The 18309-nt window shown below is 25.9% G+C and overlaps 1 protein-coding gene across 8 annotated transcripts in view; it reads left to right on the top strand.

The window, feature by feature from the left end:
* LOC136996984 (uncharacterized) overlaps positions 1-16578 on the top strand; it is a 22031-nt gene extending 5453 nt beyond the window's left edge. For 2 of the 8 annotated variants that reach the window (XR_010887815.1, XR_010887814.1), the window contains 13 exons: positions 5941-6093; positions 7093-7215; positions 7995-8117; positions 8210-8308; positions 9001-9102; positions 9189-9302; positions 9398-9490; positions 10250-10321; positions 11015-11095; positions 11729-13650; positions 13761-13843; positions 14667-14879; positions 15156-16578. Coding sequence is in view for 1 of the 8 variants with exons in the window: in XM_067347015.1 (XP_067203116.1) it covers positions 5141-5273; positions 5941-6093; positions 7093-7215; positions 7995-8117; positions 8210-8308; positions 9001-9102; positions 9189-9302; positions 9398-9490; positions 10250-10321; positions 11015-11103 (1101 nt within the window). In the remaining 7 variants the exon portion in view is untranslated. Of the gene's footprint in view, positions 1-2233; positions 5274-5940; positions 6094-7092; positions 7216-7307; positions 8118-8209; positions 8915-9000; positions 9103-9188; positions 9303-9397; positions 9491-10249; positions 10322-11014; positions 11360-11728; positions 13651-13760; positions 13844-14666; positions 14880-15155 lie in introns of those variants that run through there. The other 6 variants (XR_010887812.1, XR_010887811.1, XR_010887813.1 and 3 more) reach the window with 6 other exon arrangements.
* The last annotated feature ends 1731 nt before the right edge of the window (positions 16579-18309 follow it).

Genomic DNA, 18309 nt, shown 5'->3' with positions numbered 1-18309 from the left:
TATATATATATATGTCAATCGGCTACTCTGACGACAATTTTACATAAGAATTGGCTACTTTGACGACTTCTGGCTACTGTGACGACCGTCGTCGAAATTTTATCGATCAATCGTATACCTTGACGACTGTCGTCATAATAACTATATCAATTAATCGATCATTTTGGCGACACTGTATAGATTGACGACATTAAATCAGCGATTTCGATGACAGTAAACGAAAATTGTATAAATATATATATATAGCTTGGAATTTATTATTTTTAGTTTTATTGTAAATATAAACTGATTATGTAAAAATTTCAATTCGATACAGGGCAATAAAAGAATATATAATTATGATTATAATGATAATATAATCGAATAATTTTATGAACAAGAAATTGAAATTGAAAGCAAGAAAACAGCTATATAATGTATAAATATAAAATATGTATAAAACACAATTTCGAAATATAACTACAAAATTTCTAACTTATTTTGACTAACTTACAAAAACATTCATGCTTACATGGAAATGTTTTCTCCAATAAATAATACTTAACGAGAAATACCTCATACTGCACAACAAGATTGCAGAAACATTGTGACAACGTTTCATTGCAATATTGCAACATTGCATAAATGTGAAATATTGTTACAAGATTGCTGCAAGGTTGCAGCAACGGTAAAATGTCCGCTTTCAGAAATATTACTAAATAACAATGTATCAATATTGCAATAAAATATGTATGCAACATTATTTCGGAAATGTACGGTCAGACTGGATCTTTTATGCTTAACATTTTTCATGTGAACTTATGTACATTTTTCACTTAGCAAGCTATGCGCCGGTATTTTTGATTTTGAAACTTAGTCTCAAGATCAACAAAGTAAAGCCTATCTCAGATATTAAAGCCTATTATTGAGATTGAAGATTAAAGATTGAAATTTCATTAATCAGAACAAAAAAAATTTAGCTCCTTTCATTCCGATCAAATTTCAATCTTTAATCTTCAATTTTCAAAGCGTAGTTTGATACAGACATAGTGGCACGTAAATTGCTAAGTGAAAAATGTACACAAATTAACATGAAAAATATTATTAGACATAAAAGATCCAATGTGACCGTATAGTGATAAATTTTCTATTTATTTGATTATTATCATTTAGTTTAAAGGTAATAAAAATATAGATATACAGGGTGAGTCATTTTAAGTGACGCACTGAAATTTCTCAAAAATTATAGGAGATACAGAAAAATGGTTCAGACAAAAGTTGTTCAGGACAATGGAGGTCACCTATTTGTGCTAGTGACTTTGACCTTGAAGTCAATTTTCAAGGTCATTTGAAGGTCAGAGTTATTTTTTAAAATGAAAACCCCTATTTTTGATTCCAAAATCTAATAGCTGGTGTCAAGAGCTTTTCAAAACACTATAATGAAGTTATTTTTCATTAAGTACTTTTCGAGTTATGAGGCTTGTAAATTACAGTATTTTGACATAAAATACAAAATATCTTGTAAAACATTCAATTTTTGGGAATCTTACCTTAATACTTTTATGCATAAAATAATGAGACGAATCAATTGATATAAAGAAAACACATTGGTTTTAAAAAAAAGTATGCAGTTGCATGTTGCAAATTACATATTTTTTCTTGAAAGCAACTATGTGTTTTCTTTATACCAATTGATTCGTCTCATTATTTTATGCATAAAAGTATTAAGGTAACATTCTCAAAAACTTGTTTTACAAGATATTTTATATTTTATGTCAAAATACTGTAATTTACAAGCCTCATAACTCGAAAAGTACTTAATGAAAAATAACTTCATTATAGTGTTTTGAAAAGCTCTTGGCACCAGCTATTAGATTTTGGAATCAAAAATAGGGGTTTCCATTTAAAAAAATAACTGACCTTCAAATGACCTTGAAAATTGACTTCAAGGTCAAAGTCACTAGCACAAATAGGTGACCCCCATTGTCCTGAACAACTTTTGTCTGAACCATTTTTCTGTATCTCCTATAATTTTTGAGAAATTTCAGTGCGTCACTTAAAATGACTCACCCTGTATATTATATAATATAAATAAATATTTATTTTATTAATAATATTGCATTATATTAAAAATAATATTAAATAATGTTAAATAATATTTGATTAAAAATAATGCATTATTAACATTTTTTTGTATACTACTTATTATATTTCAAGCAATAAAAGAACATAATAGGGCATTGTTTTTACAATATTTTTAAAATGTTGCTGTAATATTGTTTGAATGATATTGCAAATTCATATCCGTATAATATATCTGCAACGTTGCACTGCAATGTACAATATTATAACATTGCTGCAATGTTGCTGCAAGCTTGTATGCTGTATGGGACATGTCACTATATATCAAAGCAGAATATGTGAGAAATGTGTGATTTAACATATGACGTTATTTTAACGACAAAATGATATATCGCTTGATTAACAAAAACTATTTTATATAAATCAATTAGTAAATATACGCATATAAAATTAACTTATACTTAAATACGCAATTCTCGATAAGAATATTAATTGTTAAAAAAATCATCAAAATTAGAAATTTTTTAAACTTCAAAATTCTCGTTACTTTATTATTATATCTAACTTTCTGTCGAAATTACAGTAGCCTACAATAGCGTTCGTTTAGTACAGCGACACTTTATATGGAACGACTATTTTATAACGACACTTCTAGTTTCAGTGAAAGTATTATTTTATATGAATCAATTATTATTAAAAACATGTATGTGATATTTACTTGCGCTCAAATACATATTAATATTAATGAATAATATAAGAATATTAATTCTTAAAAAATCATCAAAATCGAAGCACTTAAAGTTTCAAGATTCTCATAAGTTACGAGAAACCATGAAGCATAATATAAACAGTTAATTACAACTTAGTACTTATTATTTTACTTAGCAATAAACAAGGTTAAACTACAAGTAAGGCGATCCTGGAGCCGTCTGTTTTACCGATTTCTTTAAATGCAATTTTATTTCTTTTTAGCTGTTTAGAATAAAAAATTCTTTTCTGTAATTAAAATACATATGCTAATGCATCGATGACGACTCAATTTGATCGGATTTTTTATTCCATTTAGCCAAAAAATAGAATAACTTTTGTCTGAACCATTTTTCTGTATCTCCTATAATTATTAAAAATAGAAGGTAAAACACATCGGATTTATTTTCAGCCACTGTAAAGCGTATCTACAAAAATGTTGTTAAAAAAAGTTGTTTTATATAAAGTGTCGTCATACTATCCAAACGCTCTGAATTCTCAGTAACGTATTTATCTGAAATATCCGACATTATTTAACATTCATAAATATAAAATAGAAATTATTAGAAAAAATATAGAAATTTTCTATGTAATATAACAAGTGATTTCATAAAAAAGTATAAGATTCATATTATATGCTGAATGTGTAACATTAAAAATTTATATAACTATCATGCAAGCGCCCTGTATTGCTATAGAGGTTGATTACGTCAGACTGTGATGTCACAAAATTTCCTATCGTCTACTTTCATACATATATATGAAGATTCAACAGCAAGAAATTCTACAAATACCATTTTTGTAATAGAGAAAAAATTTGTTGATTAAAAAAGCAATCATTTAAAATACAGTCATTTATTTCAAAAGTATGCTCAATTTCTACTTCGCATTGCAAAAGAATTGCGAATTAAAGATTACAATTTAATTAATCAGAACGAAAATAATCATTAAAATTATATGATTATTGAATTTTAATCTCAGTTCGCAATTCCATAATTTGACACGAGTTTTAGTTCGTATTTGATTTTAATTGGTTTATTTGGTCTATTGGTCTATCATTATTATTTATGAAATATAGTTGTTTATTTGGAAAGTGATGTAAATTCAATTCTGAAAGAAATAGCAAATTTGGTTTCTTTCAACAAAATTTGAACTTGTCCTTAAAAAGAATTAATATAGATAATTAATTACTACAGCAAAAAAGAATTAAAAATTAAAAATTCTTTAAATGATTATAATTGTAAGCATACAAGCGTCATAATTATATTTACATTTATTACAGAAAAGAATATCTCAACATTTACAACAAGATGTATTGTATATATTCATTCAAATATAAAATTCTCTTTTCTGTCTCGGCACTCACCATTAGGGCTATTCTACAATAAGCCGTAAATCGTATAGTCATAAGAAATTGACCAATTACAGACAAATCACATAAGAATTCATCGACTGTGATTGCTCAATTTCTTATGACTTTACGACTCACGGCTTATTGTAGAAAGCCTATTAGTCTTAAGAAATGATAATCACAGTCGATTATTCTTCTGTGATTTGTCTGTGATTGATCAATTTTTTAAGATTAAGACTAAGATTAAGATTAATACCGAAGCATAAATTAGTCATCAAACTGTGTGATAATGTATAAAGATATGTTTGTTTTTAGCTAAGATAGTACACTGCCCGTCAATGATTCGCTGGGTAGTGCAGTAGCCCTAACTTATTAGTCTAAGCCTAGATCTACAATAAGTATAGCCGTAAGAAATTGATCACTCACAAAACATAAAAGAATAATCGACTATGATTGGTCAATTTCTTACGCCTTAAAGCTTATTACATCTATTGTAAATTTAGGCCTATGGCGAATTCCCACTGAGCGCGTCACGCATCTTGTTCTATTTTATTCCATTCCATTACCATGCAATAAAATGAGATGCTTTAATTGGTTAATTTGTGACGCTGACGGATGACGCGACGCGTGACATATACGCTCAGAACATATTTGTCAGTAGGAATTCGCCATTAGGTCGATAAGTTAGAGGTTAGAGCTACTGTACGACCCAGCGAATCATAGACGGGCATTATACGTGAAAAACAGAGACGATGATACCTTATAGATACTATCTCTCTCGACATCAAGATTATCAGGCAGAAACAAAGGCAACGTTCGTATTAAACAGTAACCTAGCAATAAACAAACTAACTTAGCAACGATTATTTTTTGTATAATCGGCTATGAAACATGTAGAAACGTGTACGTTCGCGCTTTAACCACATTCAACCATGCTATAAATATTATCCAAAGAGTTGTATTGAAAATAGAAATTCTAATATGTACGCCTTAGTAAAATTTCATGATGGTATTTATCACGTGTGCAAATCAAATCTTATTACTTGTAAAGGCGTTACAAAAGCTACATACAGTGATAGACGTAAGTACCCAGCAAATATTATAGCGAAAAATGGTAAGTTGGAATTTTTTTATATTTTATAATGTATATTTTATATACGTTTTCAATGTTATTATTATATGTAAGTAATATCAATCACCATTATACGGTGGATATCAATGTTTTCTAAACTGAAATTGCACGCATATCAAAATATATTAGCACATGCATGAAAATGATATAGAGAAATGATGTAGCGAAAAAGCAAGAGCTGAGTATGCTCTGATATGTGCGTACAATTTTAGATAAAAAGGCATTAGTCTCATTGTGTTACTTGGTAATTATATTATTTATAAAGAAAATACAGAATTTTACAATGTATATAATAGCAAATTTCTCTAAATCCAATATTCATATTTTTTCATTATTGTACGAATAATCATAATTTTAATGTCTAATTATTTTTCTATTTGTTTTCATTCCAAAAAGTATAAATATCAATTCAATTCTTTAACGATGGTTTAAGAATGACTAATTAATTGCAATTGATTAATTAAAAGATTTTTACTTATAGTAGAGAGAGAGAGAGCTTCATCAAAGCTTTATTTGTTTTAATATAAAAGTCACATGTAATATTATTTTAGTTTGAAGAAAAAACTTTATAAATATGACATATTGAATTAAAAAACTGAATTATTATTATTAAATAGATTACTATTGAATATCTTTTTTATCATTACAGATAACAAAGCTATATTACACGAAATAAAACAGAATATATTTGCAAATAAACCACGTGTGTTTTGTAAAAAAATTTATTTCCAAAGTAGAAAGAGAAATACAAAATACAAAAATTATGATTATGAAAGGACTACGAATACCTGCGTATTCAAAGGTAAGTACAATATTATTAATTATTGCATTAATTATTTGACTTTTTTTCATAAGCATTAATGTAATGTAATATTTATTTACTTTAAAAATCATTACTTCTGATACATTTAATTAATATCATCAATTATTTAATATGTCAATAGTAATATACTTTTTTTCTTATGTTAGATATTAACACAACGACTTTTATGAATACATGAATACAATGAATACAAAAACGTTTCTACTGTACATGCTAAAATGTAATGCATATTTCTTTTTTATTTTTGTATTAGATATTAACATTTTCTAAATTCAGAGAAATTTTAGCAATTATACACTTTTTAACAATATATTCATGTTTGAGTATTCATAAAAAACTGAGAATAATGTTTCGCAATGTTCTTTTTTTAAATATATGTTTGTTTTGTATTATAAAGATTACTTAATAATGCTAACTTTCAAATTATTTTTTAATAATAATCTGTAAATTATTATCATTTTCTCAAATAAAGAAAACGACAAATCGGAAACAGAAATTAAGACCTACAATTATAAAGACACTAATGTCTTAATATCTTTTGGTACGATTAATTAATATTATTATCTATATTATCAGTATATTATCAATATATTATTATCCATTATAACTTTATTCAATATTTCATGATATGGATGAGATGCATATAGGCCGGTATTCATAGTCGATTCTAATATTTAAGACCGTTTTAAGTACAGTCTTAAAATGTGACAGAGCCCTATTAGCGTCTTAAAACATTACTTAAGACGATCTTAAAATAAGAACGGACTATGAATACCGATCATAATATACTTTTTTTTCAAATACAGTCATTATGAATGCATAACCAAATAAAACGCATGATTGAAAGTTTTTTTTATCACAAATTTTGTAGGTGTATCAAAAAGTTTATATCAATCTCTTTAAGTATGTTTCTATAAATGCTAGAATGTATATTTTTCTTTTTTCCAATTAATAAATCAATCATCGACGAAAATAAAGGAAACGACGAACTGGAAACATCAGATATCCCAGTGATCATTGAAAAAAATAGAAACAATTGTTCAACTGAAACTGAAAGCAAGGAGAGTGGTATTGAAATGTTTGATGTTCCAATGCATAACAGTGAGTGTTCAAAATATTTTCATCTATTCCATGTATTAAAGATTGGCATAAATGCATTAACATTTAGCAAATTTAGAGTAGTTAGAAATTTTGGCAATAATCCACTTCCTAATTACACATATATATGTTTGACTTAATAATTTGTAAGAATAAAAATAATATTCTATAAAAGTTTTGTAAAATATTCTGTAAATATTTTGTAAAACTTTTTTTCTAATATAATTTCTTTCATACTAGTTTCTATACTAGTTTTTCATGATAAATGTTACTTTTCAAGGCTAAATTTTAAAATTATTTTTTAAAGTAATATTGTAATTATTGAATAAAGTAATATTTTAAAGTAAAATTATTTTTTAAAGTAATATCATGTTAAAGAGTTTATTCATTGTTTCATGACATATACGAGATAATATAATATAACAAATTTCGACAGTCACTTTCTAAAGACATATTCACATGTTTCATTATTTATAATTTGTAAAAATAAGACTAATATTCCGTAAAAGTTTTTTCTTTTTAATATACATATATATGTGTTTCGCATGAATGTTCACTAATACTAAATTTAATTTTTTTTAAAATAATATTTAAGTTATTATTGTTTTCTCCAATAAATAACAGTAATTAATACATATTAAAACAAAACGCATATAACTGAAACTTAATCATAAATAATTTTGTAAGAGCGTATTAAAAAATTTATGCCAGTCTCTCTAAGTACATTTCTATTACGAAAGCTAGAATATAATGCACATTTTCTTTTTTGCTATTACATTAAGATATAGATAAACCAACCATAACAGTCACTGATGAAAGTAGAAGGTATGACAGACCAGAAACAGCAGAAATAGAAATTAAGGATTGTGATTATCTAGACACCAGTAATGTTCCAACATCTTCTAGTACGATTAATTAATATATTTTATCCATTACAATTTTATTCAATATTTCATGATATGAATGAAATACATAATATACTTTTTTTCTACATCAGATATCAACGCAGTAATCATCGAAAATGGAAATAGTTGTCCAACTGAGATTCAAAGCAAAGATAGTAATATAGAAACGTTTGATGTTCCAATACATAACAGTGAGTATTCAAAATATATATTTCCATGTTTTCTATATATTAGGCTGCATTAACATTTACTAAATTTAGAATTATTAAAAACTTGGCAATCATAAACCAGTAGTCATATATATAGTCGGTTCTTATATATAAGATTTTCTTAAGTATAATCTTAAAACATAAATCAATCATATACAATTTTTATAATTTTATTAAAATTATAATAATACTAATCTTTCAAACAACACTGAGCCAGTGCTGGTAGCTCTGGCAACCAGTATTGGACCGTTCGTAAGATCAACACTGGATCAGTGCAGGCTAACTACACTGAACCAGTATCGTTTATCAGTATTGGGACAAACTTATCATCCGACGCTGCGCCAAAACTGAGCCAGTAGTGTTGCCAGTACTGCAATTCAGGCAATCATTACTGGTCCAGTATTGGGCCGATTGCAAAATCCTATATGGGTAAGGACGGAGCGGCAACAGAAAAGAAAGATTGCTATTATCAGGAGAGCACTGATCTTCGAGCATCTTCTAGTATAATTAACGAAAATAAGAGTAACGATAGACTAGAAACAGAAAAAAACTGTTCTTATAAAAAAACCATTGATCTTCCTACATCTGGTATATTTAACTAATTATAGATTATATCTGCAATTACTATTTGATTATATGAACAAAGTACTAATATATCTTTTTTCTTATATCAGATATTAATACAATTTTGAATAAAAATGAGAACGTATGTCACAGTGAAATACAAAATATAGACTGTAATATTAATGGAATTTCAGATGTGCTTTTACCTTGTGGTTAGTATTTTTAATATTATGAATTATCTATAATCTATTTTATAAGTTTTAAAGAAAGATAATATATTTTTCAATTTTAATATTAGATTTGGTTAGTAAATCAATTAGTAAATCAGTAAGCATCGATAAAGACATAAGCAATGAAAGAACTGATAAATTCAATGAAGTCTGGCAAGATGTTGAAATTTTATTATCTTGTGGTAAATTTATTTTCATATTTTTCATAATACTAGTTACTTCTGAAAATTATTTTGATGATAACTACTGATTACATCATTATAATTGTTTTTGTTAGAACCTTTGTCAGAACCTGCAAGTATACAGACATGTAATGCAGTTGAAAATAATCTGGAAATTGACAATATTAACATGGACGTCTCATTAACAGGTATGTTTCTTATTTTCTAGTTTGGGAAGTAACATGTTATTGTAACGTGTTATTGTTACTTTATTCTTTCTGAAACAGTAACATACTTATATTTTTTTTAGTAACAACGAATTTAACATTTTCTTTTATTGTTACTTTTTACATTTTGAACCTATTTCTGATGTATTGTTTATGTATTTAATCTTTAATTAGTATATTATTTTTTATATTTAAAATATCTTAAGTATAAAGATAATCATAAATCAATCATATATTAGTGTAGTTCTATGATACATTAGCTGCATATTTTAAAAACAAACTGTCTTTACTTTAAATTAAAAATTCACATTAAAATTTTTGAACATAAGATCAACAGTGCAAAAACGTATAAATTTTGCTATATTTATAAGTTTAATGAATCAACAATTTTTATTTGCATTTTAAGCATTTTAAAATATTTCTCTTTAAATTTGTGTGGTATTTTGAAATTAAGATTATATTGCTTTTAATAATATTTGAACAAAAACATTTAAAAAATAAATTTTTAAATTTGATATTGGTTTAACATTTAAAAAATAACGATGACAAATTAAAAGTAACTTTTAAAAAGTAACTTTCCCAATTTTGATTGTATTATAATTGAATATGTTGAATATTACAAAAAAAATTAATGAAGCTTAATATTTCTTATGCAGTAAGTAATACCTGAATTCATTATCACTTGCTGTTATGCATTATTAAATAAGCTTATTTGTTTTCATTCTATTTTTTTGTTTACAGATTTACTTAACATATCTCCATCTACATTTATTTTAGATGATTGTGTTAGAAGAATATCTTTTAATACTACTGGTATGTAAAAGTTAATTATATTTAATATTTTTGAGGAATTTGTAAAATAGTAGAATCAGTCATTTATAGGATTTAAAACTAAATATTTCAAAAACTATATTAATATCAAAATAAAACAGAATGGAAGTTATTTTTTAATATAGTTCAAATTGAGATTTTACATTACTCTTACAATATATCTTTCGCGTATTTTCTTGTAAATGTAAAATTAAAATTAACAATGTGACCACCTAGTTATTAATCACTATTTTCATGTAGTTATAATTTTGATTGCTAAGATTAGGAATGTTTAGATGTAAAAACACATGAATATTATTATAGGAGCTAGATACAAAATATAGTAAATGATCCTGACATCCTTTTTGAAGTATTAAATTTGTTACAATGGACATCATAAACAATATATATTTTTTGCAATAATATATGAAAATTTATGTTATAACAATTGTCTTTATTATCTATATTGAAAAGTAAAAACCTGAGTATGATATTTCGATAATAATAAAATGTTTTCCTAACTTTAAATTGCTAATATTATATATGAGATATCACAGATTGTTTGCAAGTTTCTAAGCAGTTTTTATTATTAAAATATATCATATTTTATAATTAACTTTTTAATTTTAAGTATTTAATTTTGATTTTAATTTTATAACAAATTATACGTATATTTTTAAAAATTTATATTTGTAGATGATACGTGTAATTCTATTACATGTCAAAATGTGAGTCAAATAGGAAATGAAGCAAATGTCCAAATATCATCAACACTTGGTATGTAAATTGTAAAAGCTCTTTTTGATTATTTTTGTAAATTTATTAAGATTCTTGGTCCTTTATTATAGATTTTAGCTTTATGATAAAAAAAGAGAAAATTTTATGAAGAATTCTTATAAGATAGTTCAAATAAAAAGATATATTTATAAGATAAGATTAATTTAGACTTTATAAAATACTCAGAAAACTTTTTTCTTCTGTTTTGATAAATATCAATAAAATTAATGTGATATATCTAATTAAAAACCAAATAACACACAACTTTATATCTGTTTGTTATATTTAGTACAGTTCAAAAAAGTTATTAAGCAAAAGAAAAATTTTCGGAAATATAAATTATTTTTCAATTATGTGATTTTTTAATGTGATTTTTAATTTTATAGCTTATTATCGATTTATTATTACAGTTATTGATTACTAAAGCAAAAAGAAAGTTTTTTTTCTATACTTTATTAAGTTATTTAATTAATTACAAATATCATTGTATATATATTTTTATTTCAAGATATATTTTGCAAGAATTTTGAACATGAATTTTTTCGCTTTTGATGTCATGAGTTGAGATAACTAAGGTAATGAACGAAATGAATTAAACCCAATACTTACCTAATCTACATCTTTTTTTTACAGACGTTGAAAATGGTAAAGAAAGTAGTGAATCAGAATATGTACCATCAGAAGATGAACATTTATCGGATAATGAACTGCCACAAAAACGCAAATCAAGCTTAAACACAACTGTAACTTCAATGTCAAGTTTAGATGCCTCGCAAATTAATGGTAATGGATGCAACGATGAAAATATGTATGTAGAGACTTCTAATGCAAGATCTCCTAAAAAAAACTATTGTATATTTTGTTCAAAATTGCAAACACAACTTGCACGACATCTAGAAAAAGTACATCGTAATGAATTGGATGTAAAAAGGTTTACGGCTTTACCCAAAAATAACACAGAAAGGAAAAAAATTATAGAAATTTTACGAAAAAATGGCAATTTTAAATTTAATACAAATTCGACATTGAATAATGGACAACTTATAGTATCTAGACGTCCCAATGAAAAATATAACAAGCTCGCCAGAGATTTTATTGCTTGCTCAAAATGTAAAGGTTTCTTTGCAAAAAGTACAATACGTCATCATTCTCGAACCTGCTTTGGAAAAGATTTTCGGAAGAATAAATGTATTATGATAATGGGTAGAAAAATTATGTGCAGGTTACATTCTTCGGCAAATGAAACTTTGAAGAAAATGGTATTTCCAGTCATGCGTGAAGACGAGATTACACGCATTATAAGATATGATGAATTATTGATTTTATTTGGAAATAAACTCTGCATTAAATACAAATCTCAACATCATCATGACATGATACGTGCAAGATTGCGTCTTCTTGGCCGCTTCCTTTTGGCATTAAAAAGTATAAATAAAAATATAAAAAACTTTGAATCGCTATATCGTCCAGCAGTATATGATGACTGTATCCATGCGATAAATATAGTTGCAAGATATAATGATGAAGAAAAAATATATGAAGCTCCTGCAGTGGCGGCAAACTTATCCACTTTAATTAAACACATTGGAAATCTTCTTATCGCAGAATGTATAAAGAGGGAAGATTCAGAAAAAAAGAAACTAGTTAAAGACTTCTTAAAGTTATTAGTTGTTGATATTGGGACAAGTGTAAATAAGACTGTTATGGAAACACAATCAGCTCAGAAAAGACGTAAAAAAGTTATTCTACCATCATTGGAAGATATCAAAATATTATATAAATATTTGGAAAAAAAGCGAATTGAAGCTTTTACAACACTACAACAATCCTTTTCTTATCATAGTTGGCTTTCTTTAGCAGAAGCTACACTAATATCTGTACTTGTATTTAATAGACGACGGTCGGGAGAAATGGAGCGAATTCTTATTGAAGATTTCCAAAGTTACGAAAAACTACATGAAAACGTAAATACCGACATTTATACATTATTATCAAAAAAAATAAAAAAATTGCGGAAAAATATATTCGATTCTGTATTAGGGGCAAATTGGGCCGTGGAGTGCCCGTTTTATTAACAAAGCAGTTATTTGAAAGTATTAATTTAATTTTAAAATTTCGCAAAGAAGCTGAAATACCTAAAACAAATCCTTACGTATTTGCATTACCTGGCTATAATAAAAAAAGATTTAGACATCTTAAAGCCTGCATTTTATTACGAAAATTTGCAGAAGAATGTAATGCAAGTCAGTCTACTACTTTGCGTGCTACAGAATTGCGGAAGCATGTGGCAACATACTGTATTCAATTAAATCTTGATGAGATTGATGTATCTGATCTTGCTACATTTATGGGTCATTCTGAGAAAATACATAAGGATCATTATAGACAACCATTGGCAAGCAGAGATATATTAAAAGTTTCACAATATTTGGAAGCAGTTCAAGGAAATAAAAATATTTCAGATGACGAAACTTCAACAAATAACAGTTCCGAAAGTGATGAAGAAGCAAAACAGAACAACTTTAATAGCTCAAATAAAGAAAATATACATTCAGGTAATAACATTTTACATTTGTATTTCTTATGCATAATATTCTATTTCTATACAATATATATACATATATATATATAATTCCTTTCAAATATTCACAAACATTTATTTCAGACACAAATTTATATGACTTACCTGATGATATAATACATAATCAACAAAGGAATAGCGATGGAAAAAAAAACAAAAACGTTCAAGTGAGTATTTTACATTAAATATGTGAAATTTTAATGTTGTATGTTTTATTTTTCTAAGAATTGTTTAAAAATGTTTGCAGAGTCTTGTATCTTATATATACAGGGTGATTCAAAATAACCTGATGTCCTTGCAATGCCATATTCTTGAGCGAATTCTGAGACAATTTTTCCTTTTACAAAATTTTGTCCGAAGCTTAGTTTTCGAGTTATAATTGAAAATAGTTTGCTACTTACGAGTCCGATAGTTATAATTGAAAATAGATAGCAACTTACGAGTTCGGTACAACGGACAGACAGAGACGGTGTAATGCGTCATGAGACGATAGTAAACACTTGACAGTCTCATTATACGTTGCGCGTCCCTGCCTGCCTGTTGTACCGAACTCGTAAGTTGCTATCTATTTTCAATTATAACTCGAAAACTAAGCTTCGGACAAAATTTTGTAAAAGGAAAAATCGTCTCAGAATTCGCTTAAGAATATGGCATTGCAAGGACATCAGGTTATTTTGAATCACCCTGTATATATATATATATATATATATATATCATAGAGATTATATAAAAGTTATGAGTTATAAGAGTTACAAGTTATAAGAAATTATGGCACAAAAGTGTTTGTAAATCTCATGTACCTATTTTAGTATAATGTTTAACAACATTTCTTTTTAAATTTAATTTTCAGTATACTTTTTATTTTATTTTTAGTATAATTTTTTCTTTTAACATTTCATTTTTTTCTCAAATTTATATATCATGATTATTATTATATATTATTTATACGTATATAAGTATCACTTTAACAATACTGGTTTTTTTTACTAGCATCGCCATATGGAAAAACTAAAAGAATTCGTTGGTCTCAGAAAGAACAAGAAACAGCACTTCATGCATTTGCTAAACATATGGAAAATTTAACATTACCCTCTTTGAGAGAAATACAAGAAGTAAAGAAACAGTACACTTCTCTTGCACAACGTACATCCCCACAAATAAAAACGTGGATACATAATAAACAAAAAGCTTTTCGTAAACAATGTGAGTATGTATTATGTTAATACTTAAAAACATTTTTAAAATAGAAAATTAATTATTGTTACACTATTAATGTGACAAAAGTAAATGCAATTAGTAAATTATATGCAGTTTTACTAATATATAATTAACTAATTTATGCAATTAGTAAATTATATATTATGTTATTTTCATAGTTATTTGCTAATTATTAGAGCAAGGAAAAGTATATCGGTATATTTTACAAACATACTCAATTGATTGTAAGTATTATTTTATGAATATATCTTTTTGTTTCAGGAATTTTAATATCTTTCTCAAACTTTTGATGTTCTTCTGATGTCACAGACCTTCTTGCTTTTGATGTCTGTCATATACTTATTCGCTTTTCTTAAGTTAAGACTGCATCAGTGAACAAAAGTATACCTATCAATAATAAGTTTATTTGACTTCAAGTTGGAGTTTTGAAATTTCATGAATATTTCTAGCGATATTAAAAAGATACGTATATTTTAAGTTTTATTCTATTAAGTATCTTTCAACTAAAGAAACTTTAAGATATATATGGATGTGCAATGACAAATGCAATATCTGTAATGTTATTTAATTTTGATTATAATTATGTAATTTTAAGTTTATGTCTGTCTATAAGTATATCTATATATTGCTGCTATACGTTAAAAAGGATGAAGATACTTAAATGATAATTGCTAGAGAGTGTAAACATTTTATAGTATTTTTACATACTTTTTAAGTCATTACTTTAAAGAAGTGCCTTTATTTAAAAACTAAAATAAGAGTGATAAAAAGCAATACTGTCTTATACTTTATATAATCAGCTATTTTAAAGCATAAAAGTTGTTTAATTTTGATTTTAGTTTATTATTCAAAACTATAGAATTATTCAAATTTACTATAGAATAACAAATAAATGCAAAGTTTCTTTACTAGCATTTGATAAAAAGTACAAATATCTAAGAGATTATATCTTTAATTTAAAGAAAACATGGTAACTATAGTACATTATTCTTGTGATATACTAAGTAAAATATGTCAAGTATAAATTTATACTGATAGAATGTGATATTTCATGTATTACAATAATTTTCACTCATATGTAGGAATATAATAATTTAAGTTCAATTTGTGATTAGATTTATTTGCATACGAGGATATTGTATCTATCTATGTATGAATGTAATCTTTTGAACTTATGAATGTAATCTTTTGTAACTTTGATGTTTATGTATTACTTTTATATTATAAGCAGTTATTCTACATTATAAGCAGTTATGTTCTATGTCTATTTAAGTCTTGTGTCTAAACAATGCTATTAATCGTTCAGATAAGGAAAGAATTGACAAATCGCATTTTAACTATTCAGACTAATGTGATTGAACAATTGTTTTCCATTCAAAATCTTGGAGCGATTTCTAATATTGCAGATACAAGGTTTTAGATATAATACTTGCCTGATAGAAAATGATTTTATATTGCATAATTTATGAAATTTCTTATGTAATTGATGTTCTTTATTTTTCTTATATATATATTTTACACTTTGTAAACATTACACTTATTTTTCTTTATTTCTTTATTAATTTGTTTTCTATCTAAACATATAAAACAGAAAAAAAGATTACATTCAAAATGTTATAAAAGAAAATAAATATTCTAAAATTATACTTATCTGAATAAAGAAATTAAGATTTAAAAAATCAAACAGATTTGGTTTGTGCTTATAACTTTATGAGTAACATTGAGGAAATCAAATAGATTCGTTCCATAAGATAAAACCTTAGGATAAGTAATATTCCAATTAGTAAATTCTTTAAATTTGAAGACCGGTATTCATAGTCCATGTCTTATTCCTAGTGAAAATATTTTCACATAATATTTTTCAAGAAATGTTTTTAATTTATAAAGAACTTCAAAAAATTCTGTAAACTTTTTCAAATTTTGTAAGTTTTCTTCAGAAATTATAAAATAAAAAATCGTAGAAATTTTAAACTATTTCAGAATTTTACATAAAAAACTTATATATAGAAAGTATTCCAAGAAAAATTTCAGTTTAAGGCGTTCATTTTAATTGCACTAATGTTGCATTGAAATTTCATTCCTCATTCCTTTAATGCTTCAATGATACATTCTATTAATTCAAAAGATAAGAAAAGAGCATTTTTTTCTATTTAAAAATTTTTCTTTCTTCATTATTTATTAAAGTTTATATACAGTCATATGCAGTCTAAAATAATGACAATACTGCAAATCTATATTTATATATAAATAACACGCGAAATATGGATTTTCACTACTATCAGAGTATATTTCGAAATACATTTATATTATTAATTTTAGTTACCTAAAATGCATCTTAATACAGCGTCCAATAATAAAATAGAAGTAATATTTAAATAAAATAAAAATAATATTTAATTATATCAATAGGTTCCTTTTTTATAGCTAAACTATTATACTCTCTTTGTATTTAAAGAAATATGTATATATTTAATATTTGACAAAAGCAAGAAGGAAAATTTCAGTGCAACAATAGAAAGCAAGTTTATTAATAAAATCATCAACATTATTTCGAAATCATCAAAAGAAGAGAGAAAGCAATGCGGATCCGCATTTTACGCAAGTTACGCCTCATGTACACAGATGCACTGACACGTATCAACATGTCCGTTAAACTGCGCAAAACTATATGATTAAATTCATAATTCATTATTATGATAACTATTCAGTTCTAATTAAGATTTTTGTTTATTTTTGTGTAGTAACAACAGTTAGGGCCTATCTAGATAAACTTGCATAGTCGCATAAACATATGCATAAGGAAACTGATTGGTCCATTTCTTTATGCATTTGCTTATAAACCAATTAATTTCCTTGTATATGTTTATGCGACTATGCAAGTTTGTCTGGATAGGCCCTCACTAGATTATGAAACATAAAAGTATATAGAAACTGATAGAGAGGCAAAGAGAGCACGTCTTGTTATAAAAGATAACATATTTTTCTCATTTAGATAAATGTGTGAGACAGAATCAACAGTACCTATCAGACTCTAAGGTCGGTATTCATAGTCCGTTCTTATTTTAAGATCGTCTTAAGTAAAGCCTTAAGACGCTAATACGGCTCTGTGATTGGCTTATGACATCTTAAGACTATACTTAAAACGGTCTTAATTATAAGAATCGACTATGAATACCGGCCTTAACTCTCTCGGCTCGGCATTATTTGCTTATTTCCTATTCGGTACTAACTCCAATATGTTATACAGTTTGCTTTATTTATCAAAAATGGTTTGTTGCATAAATATAAATAATACAATTTAAAAATTAAGCATTCTTTCTTAAAATTTTTAAAAACTGTATTTTGAGATCAACAAAAAGGAAAAAAGATATAACGGTACATAGTGTGCCTAAAAAACAAACAGACTTGAAGTATA

This window comes from Linepithema humile, chromosome 1 (assembly GCF_040581485.1).
Source record: "Linepithema humile isolate Giens D197 chromosome 1, Lhum_UNIL_v1.0, whole genome shotgun sequence".
Taxonomy (NCBI): Eukaryota; Metazoa; Arthropoda; class Insecta; order Hymenoptera; family Formicidae; genus Linepithema; species Linepithema humile.
Note: the sequence above shows the minus strand (reverse complement) of the source record. Positions and strands in the feature narration are given on the sequence as shown.